This window comes from Mus caroli, unplaced genomic scaffold (genome assembly GCF_978045245.1).
Source record: "Mus caroli unplaced genomic scaffold, Mus_caroli_1 scaffold_8, whole genome shotgun sequence".
Classification (NCBI taxonomy): Eukaryota; Metazoa; Chordata; class Mammalia; order Rodentia; family Muridae; genus Mus; species Mus caroli.
The window spans coordinates 123,623,336-123,641,543 of record NW_028227263.1 but is presented as its reverse complement, the minus strand read 5'-3'; the positions used below and the strand labels follow the sequence as shown (position 1 = coordinate 123,641,543).

At 39.3% G+C, this 18,208-nt stretch overlaps 1 protein-coding gene across 1 annotated transcript; it reads left to right on the top strand.

Annotated features, from left to right (window-relative positions):
* Positions 1–3,219: 3,219 nt before the first annotated feature.
* LOC147003451 (vomeronasal type-1 receptor 4-like) lies at positions 3,220–4,433 on the top strand. The gene has a single exon (XM_085841017.1). It carries the CDS (start codon positions 3,220–3,222, stop codon positions 4,135–4,137), a length of 918 nt encoding a protein of 305 aa, XP_085697143.1. The 3' UTR covers positions 4,138–4,433.
* The last annotated feature ends 13,775 nt before the right edge of the window (positions 4,434–18,208 follow it).

The following is an 18,208-nucleotide window of genomic DNA, read 5'->3' as shown; positions in this document are numbered from 1 at the left end:
GGACCAAAGGAGTTGAAGGGGATTGCAACCCCACAGTAAAAATAATAACATCAACGAAATGGTCCCCCAAGGGCTCCCAGGGACTAATCCATCAACAAAGGAGTACACGAAGCTCCAGCTACATAAGTTGCAGAGGATGGCCTGTCATGCATCAGTGGGAGGAGTAGTTCTTGGTCCTATGAAAGCTTGATAGAAGCTCCAGTGTAGGGAAACTGAGGTCTGAGGGGTCAGAGTGGGTGGGTGGAGGAACATCCTCATAAAAGCAGGGGGAGGGAGGATGGGATAGACGGCTTGGGAGGGGACCATGAAAGGGTATAACATGTGAAATATAGATGAAGAAAATATCCAATAAAAATTTACTTATACCCATATAAAAAGAAATTACAAAAAAAAAATAAAAATCAAAGAAGCTTACATTATTTATCATGAGATGTCCACATGGAGGACTGTCCAACTAGTATAGTGCTGATTTATTAAAACTCCTTTGAAATATGCAAGTGAATGTATTACAGTAAGCCCCAATAGCAGTAAGTATATGTACAGTTTTTCAAAAGACACTTAGTCTGATGTATTCCTCTCCATATTTCTTGGTCTACTTTCTCTCTTACACACACCCAAATCTAACTCTTCATGTTCCATTATACCCTTTCATCCTTTATAAGACTGTATTCTACCTCCTCATTTTTTCATCATGCAATGACTCTTACAAATTCCTGACTTTGAAGGTTATTTCAATATAATTATGTATTAGGCTAATAAACCATATGTAATTGTCAATTAGCCAATATAAATTTCACAGTTGAAATTATGGATATGTGCTTGTCCTAGACAAACATAAGATATCTAAGCAATTAATGACCAGTTATTCTTTCGTTTTGTCTTATTTCCACATATATCCCTTTTGAGTACTGGTAATTTCATTTGTAAAAATATTGTGCAATGATATCTTATTTCTCACACATTTAAGTATATGTACTTTGTGCCTGAGAAAATGTTGTTGCAGGTGTGAATATCAATAAATGTTTAGAACATACAATTGTTAGATTTATAATCAGAACTTTTACTTTTCATCATTGAAAATCAAAACTAAGTCCCTAGTTTTTTATTATACCTAGAGCAGAAATGAGTTGGATCTATATATTTCTTAACGATTGCTCAATCCATATCTTTGCTTGTAGTATGTCCAGGATTAATTACAAATGAGATTCTCTAGATACTATCAAAGTATATTAGACCTGTAATAAGGATTCATGAGTATATCAGAAAAAAAGTCATAATGACATGAAAACAAGTGGATATTGGAATAACCCCAAGATTCAGGTAGGAGAGGCCAGCTTCAGTTAATAAATTTGTCATTTATAAATGTCCTGGGTCAAATATGGGAAAAGTTGGAATGAAGCAACTTCCTGGGAAATTATAGAATCTGACATTGCCAGTTTTCTAGAAGGACTTGGTGTCAGAATAATTTTGCAAGAGTGAAATAGTAGGGAGGAGAGTACTCTGTAGAAACTCACATAATGAGTCCCTTGTTCTAACCTGGAGTGCCCCCAATTCACATCTGACTACGAGATCAATTCAGAACTTAGATTTTCCCAAAGGGAACATGAAAACCCTTCCCTAACTTCTGCCCAGGTGCTCATTAACATCTAACAAACTCCTAAACATCACCATTAAGTATTAGAAAGGAATGGAGGTTTGCTCTAGGGATAAATGCTTTTTTCCTTCATTGGAGGTATCCCAAAGACACCATGCAGACAAATGTGCCGACACCACAGATGACACAATAATAAACTCCCTGAAGAATGTCATGTCCCAGTGCCCTATTATTTTATGAGACTGGAAACTTGGACTTTGTTTGGTTTCCTTCACAGCATTGCATGGAGAATAAGAAACCATTCTGAATTTCATTGCATTCTTTCTCAGGCAAAGAGTGACACAGAGAAGCTCCTCAATCCAGGCACTAGGAAATATGCTTCCATAGGAGCTGTGCTCTGCAGCTGGCCTTCAGATGAGCATCTTCATCGTGACTGAAGCTCAGAAGGTGGGATTCTTCCAACCATAGACTTCTGCTTAAAATTCTTTTTTCTTTTCTTCAGTGAAAATTGTCTTCTGAAGCCAACATGAAAAATTATTTCTGAAGTCTGCAGGTAAACTTGAATAGGTTAATATTTTGCTTTCATCTCAAAGAAATGTCTGTGTCCTAGATCAGTACTCAGGAGATAACAGCATTCAGTGTAACATGTATGTGAGATGTTGAATTTTATCTGCTGGATGGAGGCCGTCGTGCTCCTATAGAAAACATATAAACAAGTAAAGTGCAGACTAAGCATCAGCTTGCAAAGGGTGTAATTTGGATTAATAATTAGTAATAAGGATTGTGTTAATAATTTTGGAGGGAAGCTGCAGGTGACACAGCTAAGGCTCTGGCACCTGACATTTTTGAACAAAAATTAAGATCAGAAAAATTATGAATAAATGAAACTTGTTAGCAAGTGCTTTTTTTTTTTTCTTTTTTGCACGGAGGACGCATATGTAAGCCTACGTTCATCCGTGTGATTAAAACACAGGTGGCTTTATCAGAAGTATTTGGTGTTTTTTTTTATTTTTTATCTTGAGGATGAGTAGTATAAAAATTTGTGAAAAGCCAAAAACTTTGTTTTCTAAAACTGAATTCAGTTACACAACTTTATTATTATGTGCAATATTATATTGTTCTCATACATACTATTCTTAATATGTTACTGTAACATAAGGAAACTCAATTAATTATTTTTATGTTGAATTTATATATTCTTTTATTTTTTATTGATTAAGGTACATCCCATTTGAAGCCTCCCCTCTCTCTTAATTGTATTGAACTCTGATGATGGAATCACAGGCTCATACTAGACTCTTTCATGCCTGAATTCATATGCAAAGCCCATGGTGTGTTAAAATGTATGTTACTGTGTTCTTGACCTACTGGACCAATAAAGATGTAGTTGCTATACAAAATTTATATTGAGGGAGTAGTAACAAAATCAGTATAAATTTTTATTTGAGTTATTATACATACATAGTTTTCCAGGCAATTTGCCTGTAATGTGATAGAATAATGCCTCACTTATCAAGTGAAGAAATTGTCTCAAATCAACTGGTAAGTGTGGGCAATAAAACAGAGACCTGAAGAGAGTAGTGTCCTACCTAATCATCACTCCAGGGTCCTGTAAAGCCCACTCCATGTCTGCTGATGGTAAATCCCTGGAAACCACTGAGGAAGTGGCTCTTCAGATCCTCTTGCTTTGCCAGTTTGGGGTTGGAACTGTGGCCAATGTCTTTCTGTTTGTCCATAATTTCTCTCCAGTCTTGACTGGTTCTAAACAGAGGCCCAGACAGGTGATTTTAAGCCACATTGCTGGGACCAATGCCTTGACTCTATTCTTCACTATATTTACAAACAACATGATGGCTTTTGCTCGTAAAACTCCTCCAACTGATCTCAAATGTAAATTAGAATTCTTCAGTTCAATGGTGGCAAGAAGCACAAACTTGTGTTCTACCTGTGTCCTGAGTGTCCATCAGTTTGTCACTCTTGTTCCTGTTAATAGAGGTATACTTATACTCAGAGCAAATGTTTCAAATTTGGTGAGTTATTCTTGTTACAGTTGTTGGTTTTTCAGTGTCTTAACTAACATCCACATTCCAATTAATTTCACTGGTCCACAGATAACAGACAATAACACTGACTCTAAAAGCAACTTGTTCTGTTCCACTTCTGGATTCACTGTAGGCATTGTCTTCTTGCAGTTTTCCCATGATGCCACATTCATGAGCATCATGGTCTGGACCAGTGTCTCCATGATACTTCTCCTCCATAGACATCGCCAGCGAATGCAGCACATCCTCACTCCCAATCAGGACCCCAGAGGCCAAGCTGAGACCAGAGCAACCCGTACTATCCTGATGCTGGTGGTCACATTTGTTAGCTTTTATCTTCTAAATTGTATTTGTATCATCTTTCATGCCTTTAGTATGCATTCTCGTCTATTCGTAAGGCTTTTCAGTGGGGTTCTGGTTGCAGTCTTCCCCAGTATCTCTCCCTTACTGTTGATCTTCAGAGATCCTAAAGATCCCTGTTCTGTGCTCTTCAAATGTTGAAAACCAGAGCCACTGAAAAATGCCAAATACAGAAGACAGCTTTACTAACACCATTAAGTACTTTATTCCATAAATATGTTTCCAACATTTTGTATGAACAAGATGTGGTGCTCACTGCTATAATTTTAAAAGAATAAGGCTATACTCATTTGTTGATGTGAAATGATTTCTGGTTGGAACCTGACTGACACGGTAATTGAGTTATTCACCATCCTCTGTTCTCCTGTATTCTGCTGCAGGCTGGACTGAAACTGATGCAATCAATTTTCAATAAACAGTTTAATGTGTAAATGGTCTTGATCAAACTGACACTCTCCCTTCTTCTTAGCTAATACTTTACATTTTAGATAAGGACAGAATCCCTCTCTATATTTCTCTATCTGAACAAACGAGGATGCATTGTTATGATTAAGTATTTTCAAGAATGAAATTTATATAAATAGCAAATATATTGCATGTCATTCCATTTTAGTTAGGAGATATATGCTTTGCTACCTTGGGCCCTACTCAGGTGAGAGTCAAGTATTGAACATCATACCTTTTTGCTCTCTAGAGCTGTACAATCTGTTGATTATATCAAGAATAGATAGGAAAAGAGACAGAAATAGCTCATGCTCAGAAAACTTAAGAGGACCAGGGAGGTATCTAGGATCCACACTGGAGATCTTCTCCTGAAAGACCTTGGTAAAATCTTCACTCTGGGCCATGGTGAAATTGTTTTTTCAATCATCACAAACACCTACCAATCAGACAGGAGACAAGACATATCAGAACAATGAGGAGTGAAAGTTGTCACTATGTCAGTGACTTTCTCAGTCGCAAAATTATTTTCTCTGAAGATTAAAATCAAGCATCTAATATTTTCAGCTATCTGAGAATGACCAAGGCAAGAAAGACCACAAGATAAATATCTGGAGTGGTTATAGCTGTCAGTGTGATGAAACTTATAATCTGACTTGTGGTACTTACTCTTGTGAACAAAGAATATTTTAGCATTCATTTTTTTGTTCATGTGTATTGGGTATGTATGTATTTGTGGGGATTCCCTCCTCTTAAGGAGAATAGGTGTCATACCACTAGAGCTGGAGTTACAAACTGATGTAAGCCTACAAATATAGTTCCTCAGAATCAAGCTCTGATCCAATGTAAATGTGGCCAGGGTTCTAACCTGCTGAGCCATCTCTGGAGACCCACACTGAGAAATTTATCCAACACACTTAACTTTTCACTTCCAATTTGGGGGAGTAGGAAATCATTAATATCAGCTATATTGAAAGAGCTTGAAATAATAGAATAGGCACCAACAGTTTGTATGTTCTATAGTGGGGAATAGATTCACACTGACTTACAAAATTAATACTCAGACTCTTCATGTACCCTTTCACAGACCTGTACTGACAATACAACTGACAAGCCCACAGCACCAAGTCTTGATCCTAACACTGGCCATAATAAGAATCAGCAAGACAGCTCAGCAGCTAAAGCACTCACCGCTTAGAAATGATTATCCCAGGTCCTACCTAGTGGAGAGAACAAACTCCTACAATTGTACACTGCCTTCCTCAAATCTGTGCTTGAACATGCCCACACACCGAAAAGAAAAAAGTGTATTTTCTAAGTTCAGTTTAATCAGTTCAGTGTATCCTATAACTCTGATCTCTGCCTGTTAATCTGTGTATCCCCTTATCTCTAAGCATTATTTTGGTGTACTTTAGTGGACTGTATTATCTACTACCCTTCCAACACTTTTTTTCACCACATGATTTCCAACCAACACTCAGTAGTAAAGAAAAGTTAGTGAGGAAAAGGAGTGTAGTCCTCTGAAGACTTCCTGCTGAATAGAGTCATTTGGTTGCTTTTGGTAAGTCCAAAATCTATCATCATGATATCTCCAACCAGCAGTCAAACAAGACAGCCAAACAGCAATCCATCAATAGCGAAATCAGGAGCAGGTACAGCAGCAAAGGGGAATGACAATATCAGGCTCAGCAAGAGTCACCACAGGCCCTCTTGGGGGTCTCTCATAAATACCTTTTCAAGGGTCCCCAGAATTCCAAATAAAACTGTCTGCAGGTGGAAAAAAAATCATACCCCTCCTAAAGCATAAGACACTCATAATTATTTGTTGTGGACAATTGGAAGCAGCCCCATATCCCATATCAGGGATTAAAACTAAAACATATTCATATAATATAAGTGGGTTTTTGACAAAATGAAAATTGTCAATCAGTGAAAATAAAGAACAAATACTGAAATGTTAATAAAATTCAAAGAAGGCATGAATTACAATGAGCTAGGAAATGAGATAGGAAAAGAGACAGAAATAGCTCATGCTCAGAAAACTTAAGAGGACCAGGGAGGTATCTAGGATCCACACTGGAGATCTTCTCCTGAAAGACCTTGGTAAAATCTTCACTCTGGGCCATGGTGAAATTGTTTTTTCAATCATCACAAACACCTACCAATCAGACAGGAGACAAGACATATCAGAACAATGAGGAGTGAAAGTTTTAAAGGGCAGAAATTAGCAGGTAAAATTTCAAGAAAAAATGCACAAAGAAAGAAAGAAAGAAAAAGAAAGAAATGGCCTTTCTATGTTCCATATAAAGTTCCACACCTGAGACTGCAATCTCTCATCTATACTCCTCTTCCTGGCCCATAGTTCTGCCTGCCTTCCAAGATGCTGAGTCTTGCATGGTCATGAGGGTGATGGAATGACCTGATCCCAACTCTGGGACAGAGCCAGCAGGACATGGGACTCCACAAGTGTTGAGAGTTATCAGGAAATATGATCGTTGACATGTTTATTGTGGAATGTCCTTTCTGGGAGGTTAATACCTCTTAGGATGGGAGGGTATGTTTATGTCTTAGCAAAAAGGATAAATGCTGTGACCTTCAGGTAGCCCTTAAGGCTATAGGAAAGAACACTGAATATATGAATATAAAAATATTTAGACAGGATTTCTCAACTATTCAAAATATAAGGATGTAGTATGAGTTATATGAGAGGCTTCATGCACCAAAAAGTACTGAAGCAGCTGCACTATGATCCAGCTTGTCAGAAAGATACAAAGGCAGGCAGATATAAAAGCAGGCAGGTTTCTGAGTTCAAGGACATCCTGGGACAGAGGAAATTTAGACCCAGCATGTGGGAGCAGTGATCTCAGTGCTGGATCCTACCCTAATAGCTTATTGTATGTTCTTACAAAGCAAGCGGATTTTTGACTTTGTTTGCCATGTTAAGAAAAATGTGCTTGCTATCTTTTCTTAGAAGTTAAAGGGATAAGTTCAAAATTTGTGATATAATCAAAAGAGTATATGGGGGTGCAAATTTCATTGACATGAAAATAAAAGCATGAGCTATTGTCTGTTAGAGGTTATCTCTCTGGTCATCTTCAGAAACCTGTCTTAGCAGAACACCAGGCTATCAGCTTGTACCCCACAACTGACTTCAAGCCATTCTTTTTGTTGCGCCCAAATACCAGTTCCTCAGAACCCCTCTCTAAGCCAAAGCTGGTCGTTGGCACCAGGAGGCCTATTGACATCCAGAACAACTCACTCTCCAATTTCCTGCCTGCTGAACTCCATTACTCCCAGAAGCTGTGAGGTCTGCCCAATTCTCTCCATTCTTTCTGTGCCCTATCTTCCTGTCCACACCTCTATATACAATTGAGAACCTGCACTCCACACCCTGGTCCAAAGCTCTGCATGCTTCATGGGAGACCTGTTACTAACTGGGACAATCAGTCCCAGAGGCCTTCTATGACCTTGTATGACCAGGACAGCTAATACCAGAGACAACAAGATGGCTAAAGACATGAGCTAAACTATGGTAAGGAAAAGCCAGTGCAATATGGCACCATCGGTAACCAGCTATCCTACTCTAGCAAGCAGTGGGTACCCTGACACACCTGAAGAGCAAGAAAATGAAGAATTATCTTATGAACAATACAGAGGCCTTTAATGAGGAAATAAGTAAATATCTTTTTAAAATACAGGAAAATACGCTCAAACTGACCTTTAAAAAGGAAACAAATAAATATGAAGGAATACAGGAAAATGCACACAAACAGGTGAAGGAAATAAATAAAACTGTTCAGGACCAGGAAATGGAAATAGGAGAAATAAAGAAAACAAAAAAGGAGCCAACCCTGGAGAAAGAAAGCTTAGAAAAGAGAATTACAAGCCACAAGCATCACCAACAGAATACAGGAGAAAGAAGAGAGAAGCTCAGCCATCAGAGATACAAAAGAAAAATTGCTGTATGGGTCAAAGAAAATGTCAAATGGATAGATTCTAATACAATACACTCAGAAAATTTGGGACACTACGAAAAGACAAAAACTAAGAATAATAGAAATGAAGGGAGAAGAATCCCAACTCAAAGGCACAGAAAATATACTCAACAAAAATCATAGAACAAAACATCCCTAACCTAAAGAAAGAGATGACTATAAAACTACAAGAACCAAAATAGATTGGATGAGAAAGAAAGTCCTGCCACCATATAATAAAACACTAAATGTACATAACAAAGAAAGAAATTTAAAAGATGAGGGGGAGAAAAGGACAAGTAATATATAGGGTAGACCTGTTAGAATTACAGCTGACTTCACATCAGAGGCTCTAAAAGCCAGAAGGGCATGGATATGAGTTTTGCAAACCTTAAGAGACCACAATATCAACCCAGGAAAATGTTCAATCACCATAGATAGAAAAGTAAACATATTCCATGACAAAAACAATTTTAAGCAATATATATTTAATAATAGAACCATTCAAAGGTTACAAGAAAGAAAACTTCAACTCAAGGAGCTTAAATATACCCAAAAAACCATAAGAACTTAATCATTAAACAGCAAAAACAAAAGAATAGAATTACATCCACACTATAACACCTCCAACAACAAAACACCAAGAAGTAACAATCATTGGGTATTAATATCTCCCAACAGCAATGGATTCAAGTCACTAATAAAAACAGAGTAGATAGGCAAAGAGAATCCATGATTGTACTATATACAAGAAATACAGCTCAGCAACAACAATAAACACTGCCTCAGAGTAAAGGACTGGAAATAGGTTTTCCAAGCAAACGGACCCAGGAAACAAGCTTGCCTAGCCATTATAATATCTAATAAAACAGACTTTCAACCAGAAGTTATGAAAAGAGATGGAGAAGGACACCTTATATACATCAAAGGAAAAATCCAGCAATATGATGCCTCAGGTCACACACACACACACACACACACACACACACACACACACATGCGCGTGTACACACACACAAGCACACACACGCACACACTCACACACATACTGCATGGCTGTAATAAAGTAGTCCAATAACTCATACATATACATACATATATAAAAACATACATACATACATACATTCATACAAACTTACATGCACACAGAGCTACAGATAGACATACACATTAATACACAGAATGGTTAGAGCAAGCTCCAAGCCTTTCACATACACTTACATATATAAAAACATTGGTGGATGGAGGAAGCTCCAACACACACCCAGACAAGCTTTATATATATGCATACATACAGATACTTCTGCTCAAGGAACTTTGTTCCAAACTTCCACTCAAACAAACTTTACACTTATACACACATACACTTAGTTCTTGGATGAAAGGAAAAAATTTCAGCTCTCCACTCTTTATTCCTTCTTCCATAGCTTATATATCCCAGCAAAAATTTTCAAGCAGTATAAAACTACAATGTGATTATGTTTTAGTTTTCTTCTTGTAAATGATTATGAAAAACAGTGTGTTCTCCAATACTGTTACAAGAAATAACATTATATAGTAAAGGCAAAGAAAACAAATTATCCCCAAACACCTAGGTACATTTGTTTATTTATTTTATTTATTTTTTATTAGATATTTTCTTTATATATATTTCAAATTTCAAATGCTATCCCAAAAGTTCCCTATAATGCCGCTCCCCCCCCCCCCGCCCTGCTCCCCTAACCACTCACTCCCAGTTCTTGGCCCTGGCATTCCCCTGTACTGAGACATATAAAGTTTGCAAGACCAAGGGGCCTCCCTTCCCAGTGATGGCCGACTAGACCATCTTCTGATACATATGCAGCTAGAGAAATGAGCTCTGGGGGTACTGGTTAGTTCATATTGTTCCAACTATAGGGTTGCAGACCCCTTCAACTCCTTGGGTGCTTTCTCTAGCTTCTCCATTGGGGGCACTGTGTTAATAATAATTCCATCTTATAGATGACTGTGAGCATCCACATCTGTATTTGCCAGGCACTGGCATAGCCTCATATGAGACAGATATACCAGGGTCCCTTCATCAAAATCTTGCTGGCATATAACCTAGGTACATTTATAACTAAGCAACTTATTATAAATTTACAAAGTGTACACAATAAAGGTAGTTTTTTCATCAAGTTTCTCTTCCTGGCAGGCAGAAATTACAAAGAAAGGAACAAGTATTTTATTATTTATCTTGAAAATAATCTGGAAAAAGTTTAAAGGAATCACAAATCTAAACTTTTATATAAAAATCAATCATGTCGATTTTGAATCCTCAGGATGCATATCTATCCATCAGCAATTCTTAATAAGGCATATCAGAAGGCTGAGGACAAAAATGGGTATAAGAAATCTATCACCACCTGTCCAACCTCAGTGAGAGTCACATCAGCCATTGCTGCCATTGTTCTTGTTCCCTGACCATAAAAGGTCCTAGCTTAGCAAGTAAGAGTGTGCCTTTATGAACTTCTAATTGTTCCCTAAGATTTTTGTTATCACAGCCAGTAGTGGAAACATCTCAACATAGTTTCACTAATGATTTTATCTTTCCAAATGATTTCTAGGAGAGGTGGTCATGGCTCACAATCTACTTCTGTAAGTTATTCTCTAGTGTAGTGATTGAATCATTGATCAGCTCCAGCAGCAATGCCTGTGATAGATCAAGCATTATTATTTTGAATGCCAGAAATACTGATCATTGACATTCTGAAACCCCCCTAAGAGATTTCATAGAATTCTTAATCTAAGAGGGATGTGAGGGCAGCAAGCAGAGCAGAACTCCATAATAGCATGAAGTCCTCATGACATATTGTCCTTGGTGGTGTGCCACACCAAGACTCACCCATGTGGCTGTGATAATCAGTGGGATGGCCACATTCCCTGAGTTGTAAAGCCATTGGTCATTCCTTGGCAATATTTGGACATCAGAAAAAAGGAAATGAAAACTACATTCAGATTCTATCTAAAACCTATTTGAATGGCCAAGATCAATAACACAGGTGTCTGCTCATGCTGGCAAGGATGTGCAATAAGGGAATTGCTCATCCATTGCTGGTGAAAGTAAGAACTTGTACAGTCACTATGGGAATAAGAATAGAGGCTCCACAGAAAGTAGGCAATAGATCTATCTCACCACTCTTGGATATATACCTGAAGGGCACTTCATTTCTACTAAAAGGACGTGTGTTCAACCATGATTGTTACTGTTCTATTTATTCATAATAGCCAGAACCTGGAAAAAACCAAGAATTCACAATAAAAGAAGGGATAAAAATTATGGCACATTAGCACAATGGAGCATTACTCAGCTGTTTAAGGACAGGCATCATGATGTTTATAGGAAAACGATTGAAGCTAGAAAAAAAAATCATCCTGAGTGAGGTACCCCACATCCAGAAATATAAATATGGTATGTATTCAGTTATATGCTGGAAGCAGGTGTGGTCGCATGGGCCTAGATGGTGCCCTGGACCATTGCCAGGCTCCGTGAATCCCACATGTTTACTGCCTTGCTCGAGCATGCACAGTGAGGCTGCATGCCTGGGCTGCCTGCCAGGTCAGCCTATTGGTGACTGACCTGAGCTCATGCCTGGAGCGTTTGTGAATTCTGATTGGATGAGGTGGGGTGGAGCTAGATGAGATCATTGGGCGTTAGTATAGGCGGTTTGTTGTTGTTGCCCTGGCCTAAGTGGAGAGAGGTTGTAAGAAAAGCTTGAAGAAGAAGTAAAAGAAGAAGCTCTTGTGTGAACCTCAGTTGGTGTCCGTGTAGTTCCTGTCTCCCCGGGAAGAAAGGACACCACCAAGTGGTGGCCTGTACGGGGAACTCATCGCGTTGGTTGGCAACAGTAAGTAAAGAAAGTATAGGCCTGAGAAAACTTTAGTAAACAGTGGTAAGGAAACTTTAGTAAGCAGCGGTAAGGAAATTTTAGCAAGAGCAGTGGTAAGGAAATTTTCTTAAGCAGCGGTAAGGAACTTGTAATAAGTAGTGTTAAGGAAAGTTTAGTAAGCAGCGGTAAGGAAAGTTTTGTAAACAGTGGTAAGGAAACTTTAGTAAACAGCAGTAAGGAAACTTTAGTAAGCAGTGGTAAGGAAATTTAGGTAAGTGGACAGTTTAGAACCTCTTTAGTTAGACTGTAAGAGTCTGTGGCTACCTCTAAATTCTGTGTTATTATCTAAACAATACTGAGAACATACCACTGCCTAAAGACTTTTTTATTATTTGGAATTTTAACTTACAAAAATTATTCCACTCTGTCAGAGGCACATGCCAATCTTAAATGTTCCCTGTTAATTAATTTTCTCTTAAGTTTTTTGTTGTGTTTAGTTCTGTTTGATACTTGAAAATGAGAGATCAGAGTGATGCTATCTTGTAAAGGGCAAAGGAAAATGCAGTTTCCAAATGGATGGCATTCAGATTTCAGTAGACAAGTCAAATAGATAGGGTGGGTGTATGAAGGTCAGACAGGAGAGGCAGAGCAGAGAGAGCAGAGGCAAATGTCCAAAGTGATCTAAATATAGACCAGGCAGCTTTACATTTTAAAAATGGGACTTGGATAGATAGTCTGGACAGGTAACCACAGAGACTTGAGACAGGACTACTATAGACTGAGACCATTAAGTCAGTAGCAAAATACTTGCAAAAGACAGGAGTACAGTTGGGAACCAATGCAGAACAGCCATTTCACAGTGACCACTGAACCTGTGCTTCAGTTATTTAAAAGTATCTGTAAGGAGGGAGCTACAGTGCCTGGCAGACATATGGCCTGTGGAAATGGCTAAAGGATGTAGGTAGACAAATCACCAAACCCAGCAAGGAATTATAATTAAATCACCAGAAGGTGGTTGAAAAAGTAAACTTATTCTGCTAGAGAGCGCAACACCTTGGTGGAAGGTTGGTGTATCTAAGCTCAGTTTCTTTTTGGAGAGGTTTGAAGTGATTGTCTCTCTTCATGAAGGAGAAAATCAGAAAGGTTCCCGGGAAAAAAGGGATGAAACATTAAAGTTCTTAGGTATAGAGATGAAGGTAAGGTTCCCGGGGAAAAAAGGGACGAAGCATTAAGGTTCTCAGGAATAGAGATGAAGGAATTTCAGCAAGAATTTAAGAAAGCATAGGCCTGATAGGTTCCCCGGAGAAAAGGGGACAGAGCACTAAGGATATAGATATAGAGATGGATGGAATTTAAATGATATTGGTTCAACTGTGACTAAAATGAAAGTAAAAATGTTAGCCATCTGGAACTTGGTCAGGGCATGCTTGAGGGATGCCAGTGGAAAGTACAATGTTGAAATAGAGGAAGGAGCAGCGGCGCTTGAGGAGGCGAAGGAGATTGCTTCTCAGGCTAGCCGACAAAAACCCAAACAGCTTAGACAACAAACCAAAGATAAGAAAGAGAAGAAGGAACCTAGCTCTGAAGGGTCTACTAGTGACAGCGACGGGACTGATAGTGACAGTGACGCCTGTAGTCAGATGTCCCACTTGAGGTTGAGATGAAGTAGGCCACCCGAACCATCAGCCCCTCTGTTGCCTTCTCCTTTCCCTTATAAAGATGAGGGAGACAAAAGGGGAAAATGTAGTCTTCAAGCATATGTCTGGAAAAATGTGCCCACCGTTGTGGGGGCCTTCCCAGTATTTCAGGACCAACAGGGGCAACAGTATCATGAACCCCTGGAGTGGAAGGTTGTACAAAGATTGAAGGAGTCAGTTTCGACTTATGGGGTCCAGGCTGCCTTTATAAAATCTCAAACACGCATTTAAACTATGATAAAGGCAGTAAGAGTTAAGGTTAGGTACCTTTTGAGCAATTTCCTCAAAGATAAAACATTGCAACCTGCAGGAAAGCTCCTGAAGACTCAGTAGTAGAAACTTGAGCCATTAAAGGAGAATGCTTTAAATGAAAGAAAAAGAGAAAAGATGGTTTATATAGTGGATGGGAGGACTAGCCAATAGTTTTAGAAGGAACACAACACTATGAAAGGGACCATTATTTTGTGTAATATAAAAACACTTAAAGTTCTTAGGTATACATATGTATGCTCTATGTAAATATGTTACAAATTTATGTCTATAAAATCTGTATTTCAGTAAGCATTGAAAAGATATGGAAAAGACATTTAGGGAACAGGCAGGGAACAGAAGGTCGTGTGGTATGGGGGTATAGAACAGAATATAGCCAAGTTTGAATAAAATGTTTTTCTTTATGTTCTTCTGTGTTTTGAAAGTAATAAGGTGTTCACAGAAATAAGATCATGGTTTCCTCCCCCAGAAGGGTGTCTGCCATTTCCCCTAGAGATAGAATTGCTCAAATTTTGCTTTTGCCTAGTCACCATGCTAGCTTCCCTTCAAGGGGACTGAAAAAAGGAAATCGGGGCTTTGGCTCCACTGGAATACAAATTTGAAAACTGGTATCCTTATGGTTAACCAAAGAGTGGATTGGTTGCGGGAACAGATGAATATTTTGGAGCAGTTAGTATTTGCTTCATGCATTACTCATATGGCAGGAATGTGTGTAACCTCTGTTCAGTATCAGAATTTTTCCAGAGCTGCAGATCTGTCGTGTGCAATTTATCTGATGTGGCTAGGAAATTGGAACCATGATCTCGACACAAAGATGAAGGAATTGCGAGCATTGATTGTTGCCGTGAACAACACCCATGTGGAGATTACAACTGCAAAGCAATGGCTGGAGATCATCCAAGGAACTGTGGAATTCTTAAAAAAAATGGGGAGGGATGGACTTTTGAGTGCTCCTGCTGACTGTTGTGTGTAGAGGAATGCTTTGGTGGATGGCATGTATGTGAAGGCAGCACAGGGCTGATAAATGAGCCTTAGTGCAGGCTATGGCAGCCTTGGAAGCAGGAACATCCCCCCCCCCATGTTGGCTCAGCATGCTGGATCAGTAATCAATGACAGGTAAGACCCTCGCGTGCACAAACCGACCTAAGACAGGATGGCAAAGTGAGTTTGTCACTCCCATGATGGGTAAGGATGTGGCAGGGATGGGGGCAACCTAAGACAGATGTTGATCCCAGAGCTACTAATAAAACAAAAGGAGGGAGATGCAGGAAGCGTGTGCGTCCCTATGGGCCTACATGGTGCCCTGGCCCATTGCCAGACTCCGTGAAACTCACATGTTTACTGCCTTGACCCAGCATGTGCAGTGAGGCTGCATGCGTGGGCTACCTGTCAGGCTGGACTGTTTCTCATGATCCAGACCTGTCAGCCTATTGGTAACCCCCTGAGCTCGTGCCTGGAGCGTTTGTGAATTCCGATTGGATGAGGTGGGGTGGAGCTAGATGAGGTAAGTCGGAGTGAGTATAGGTGGTTTGTTGTTGTTGCCCTTGCCTAAGTGGAGAGAGATTGTAAGAAAAGCTGCAAGAAGCAGTAAAAGAAGAAGGTGTTGCGTGAACCCGACTTGGTGTCTGTGTCATTCTTTTCTCCACGGGAAGAAAGGACTGTGGACAATTATACATACAGACATAACTATTAAATAAATGATAATGAAGGTACAAAGGAGATTGATACATAGAAATGTTCTAGTGAGTGACACATGGATTTCATAGAAGGGGAAAAGAGATTAGCTATGCTAAATGGATTAGGGGGTGGGTTGGAAGAGGACATAAGGTTGAAAGAGGGGATGTGGCGAAATAAGGCATATGAGAGATGTTATGAAAACCTATGGCAGTGGAAATTTCTAACATATATGAAAGTGATCCTACTGAAATTTTCTAATAACTGAGGGTACAGACTGACCACCTCTTTTCAACTAAGGGGTCTTCAAGTAGAGGGACTGTAGTGCATTCAACTGAGTTTTTGGCCAAAGATGTCCCATGGAAATGCCTACCAAACCCAGGCTGGGGCTGGAGAGATGGCTTAATGGTTAAGAGCACTGGCTGCTTGCTCTTCCAGAGGTCCTGAGTTCAATTACCTGCAACCACCTGGTGCCTCACAACCATATGTAATGGGATCTGATGTTCTCTTCTGGTGTGTCTGAAGACAGCTACAGAGTACACATATAAATTAAATTAATAAATCTTTTTTTTTTAAAAAAAAACTAGGCTGATGTTAAGACAATGGTTTGCTCTCCACAAACTGACAGTAGGATACCCTTACCTAGGACAACGCCCATACACTCCTTCAGCATGGAGAAGTTGACCTGATACCTACATCAAGCCTACACTCCTATATCTAGTGTCTTTGGTCGGGAAAAGTAGTCTGCAGGCTACCAAAAGAGACACATAAACACCAAGCCAGCAACAAATCTTTTGTCCTACAATCTGCCCCGCACACAAGTTATGTTAATGCAAAGGTGGCATGGAACTTGTGGGAGTATCCAACCAATGTCTAATTTGTCATAGACAGAACACATACACAGCACTGTCAGGTGACCAAGAACCAGAAATTAGATAGTCAACATACCGATGGTAAGACCAAATACTACCTCTCTAAAATAAATAAATAAGTAAACAAACAAACAAACAAAAAATAAAACATTGATAAAATGACTTCTATTGGTATTTTGTCATATTCATAGTTCAGTGTGTTATTTGCTGTTGTGTTAATCATCAGAGAAGATTCCTCCTTTGGCAGACAGAAACAGATTCAGAGACTCACAGCCTGGCATCATGTGGAAAGAGATTCCACAGAACACACAGCTCTAAATGGGATGTCTCCATCAAATCTCATCTCTCATAGCTCAGGGAAATTTCAAGAAGTGGCGTCAAGAAAGAGTGTAAGAGCCATGGGGATGAAGGACACCAGGAGAACTGGACTCACTAAATCAACAGAGCAAAGTACATACGCCCCCCAAATTATATGCCCCAATACAAGGGAATGCCAGGGCCATTATGCAGGAGTGGATAGGTTGGGGAGCAGGGCAGAGGGAGGGTATAAGGGACTTTCAGGATAGCATTTGAATTGTAAGTGAAAAAAAATATCTAATACAAAATTGTTTGAAAAATGAATCCTGAGAGAAGGCTTAGCAATCAGTGACCCATTCATTCTCACACTTAGGTGTTAGATAAAAATACTAAGCTGAAAGCTTTTATATATGCAGGTAATCTGATGCAAACTCTTGTAGGCCCATGCTTGATGTTTCAGTCTCTGTGTATTCATATTCACTTTTCTCAGTTGATTTAGTGCGTCTAGTTCTCCTGGTGTCCTTCATTCCCATGGCTCTTACACTCTTTCTGGACTCCTCTTCTTCAGAGTTCCCTGAGCTCTGAGAGGTAAGATTTGCTAGAGACATCCCATTTAGAGCTGTGTGTTCTGAGGACTCTCTTTCCACATGATGCCAGGCTGTGAGTCTCTGAATCTGTTTCTGTCTGCCGTAGGAGGAACCTTCTCTGATGATAACTGAATAGGACACTGATCTATGAATATAGCAAAATACCATTACAAATCATTCTGTCAATGATTTTATTTTATTTCTTAGACAGGTAATATTTGGTCTTACGATAGGTATGTTGACTATCTAACTCCTGGTACTTGGTCTCCTGACAGTGCTGTGTATGGGCTCTGTCTATAACAAATCAGAAATCGGTTGGCTTTTCCCACAAGTTCCATGCCACCATTGCATTAACATATCTTGTGTGCAGGGAGGAATTTAGGCCAAAAGTTTTGTGGCTGAGTTTTTGTTTATGTGTCTCTTTTGGAAGCCTGAAGAGTACTTTTCTATACCAAAGACACTAGCTATAGGAGTGAAGGTTCCATGTAGGTATTAGCTCAACTTCTCCATATTGAGGGGGGTTTATGGGTGTTGTCCTAGGTAAGGGTATAC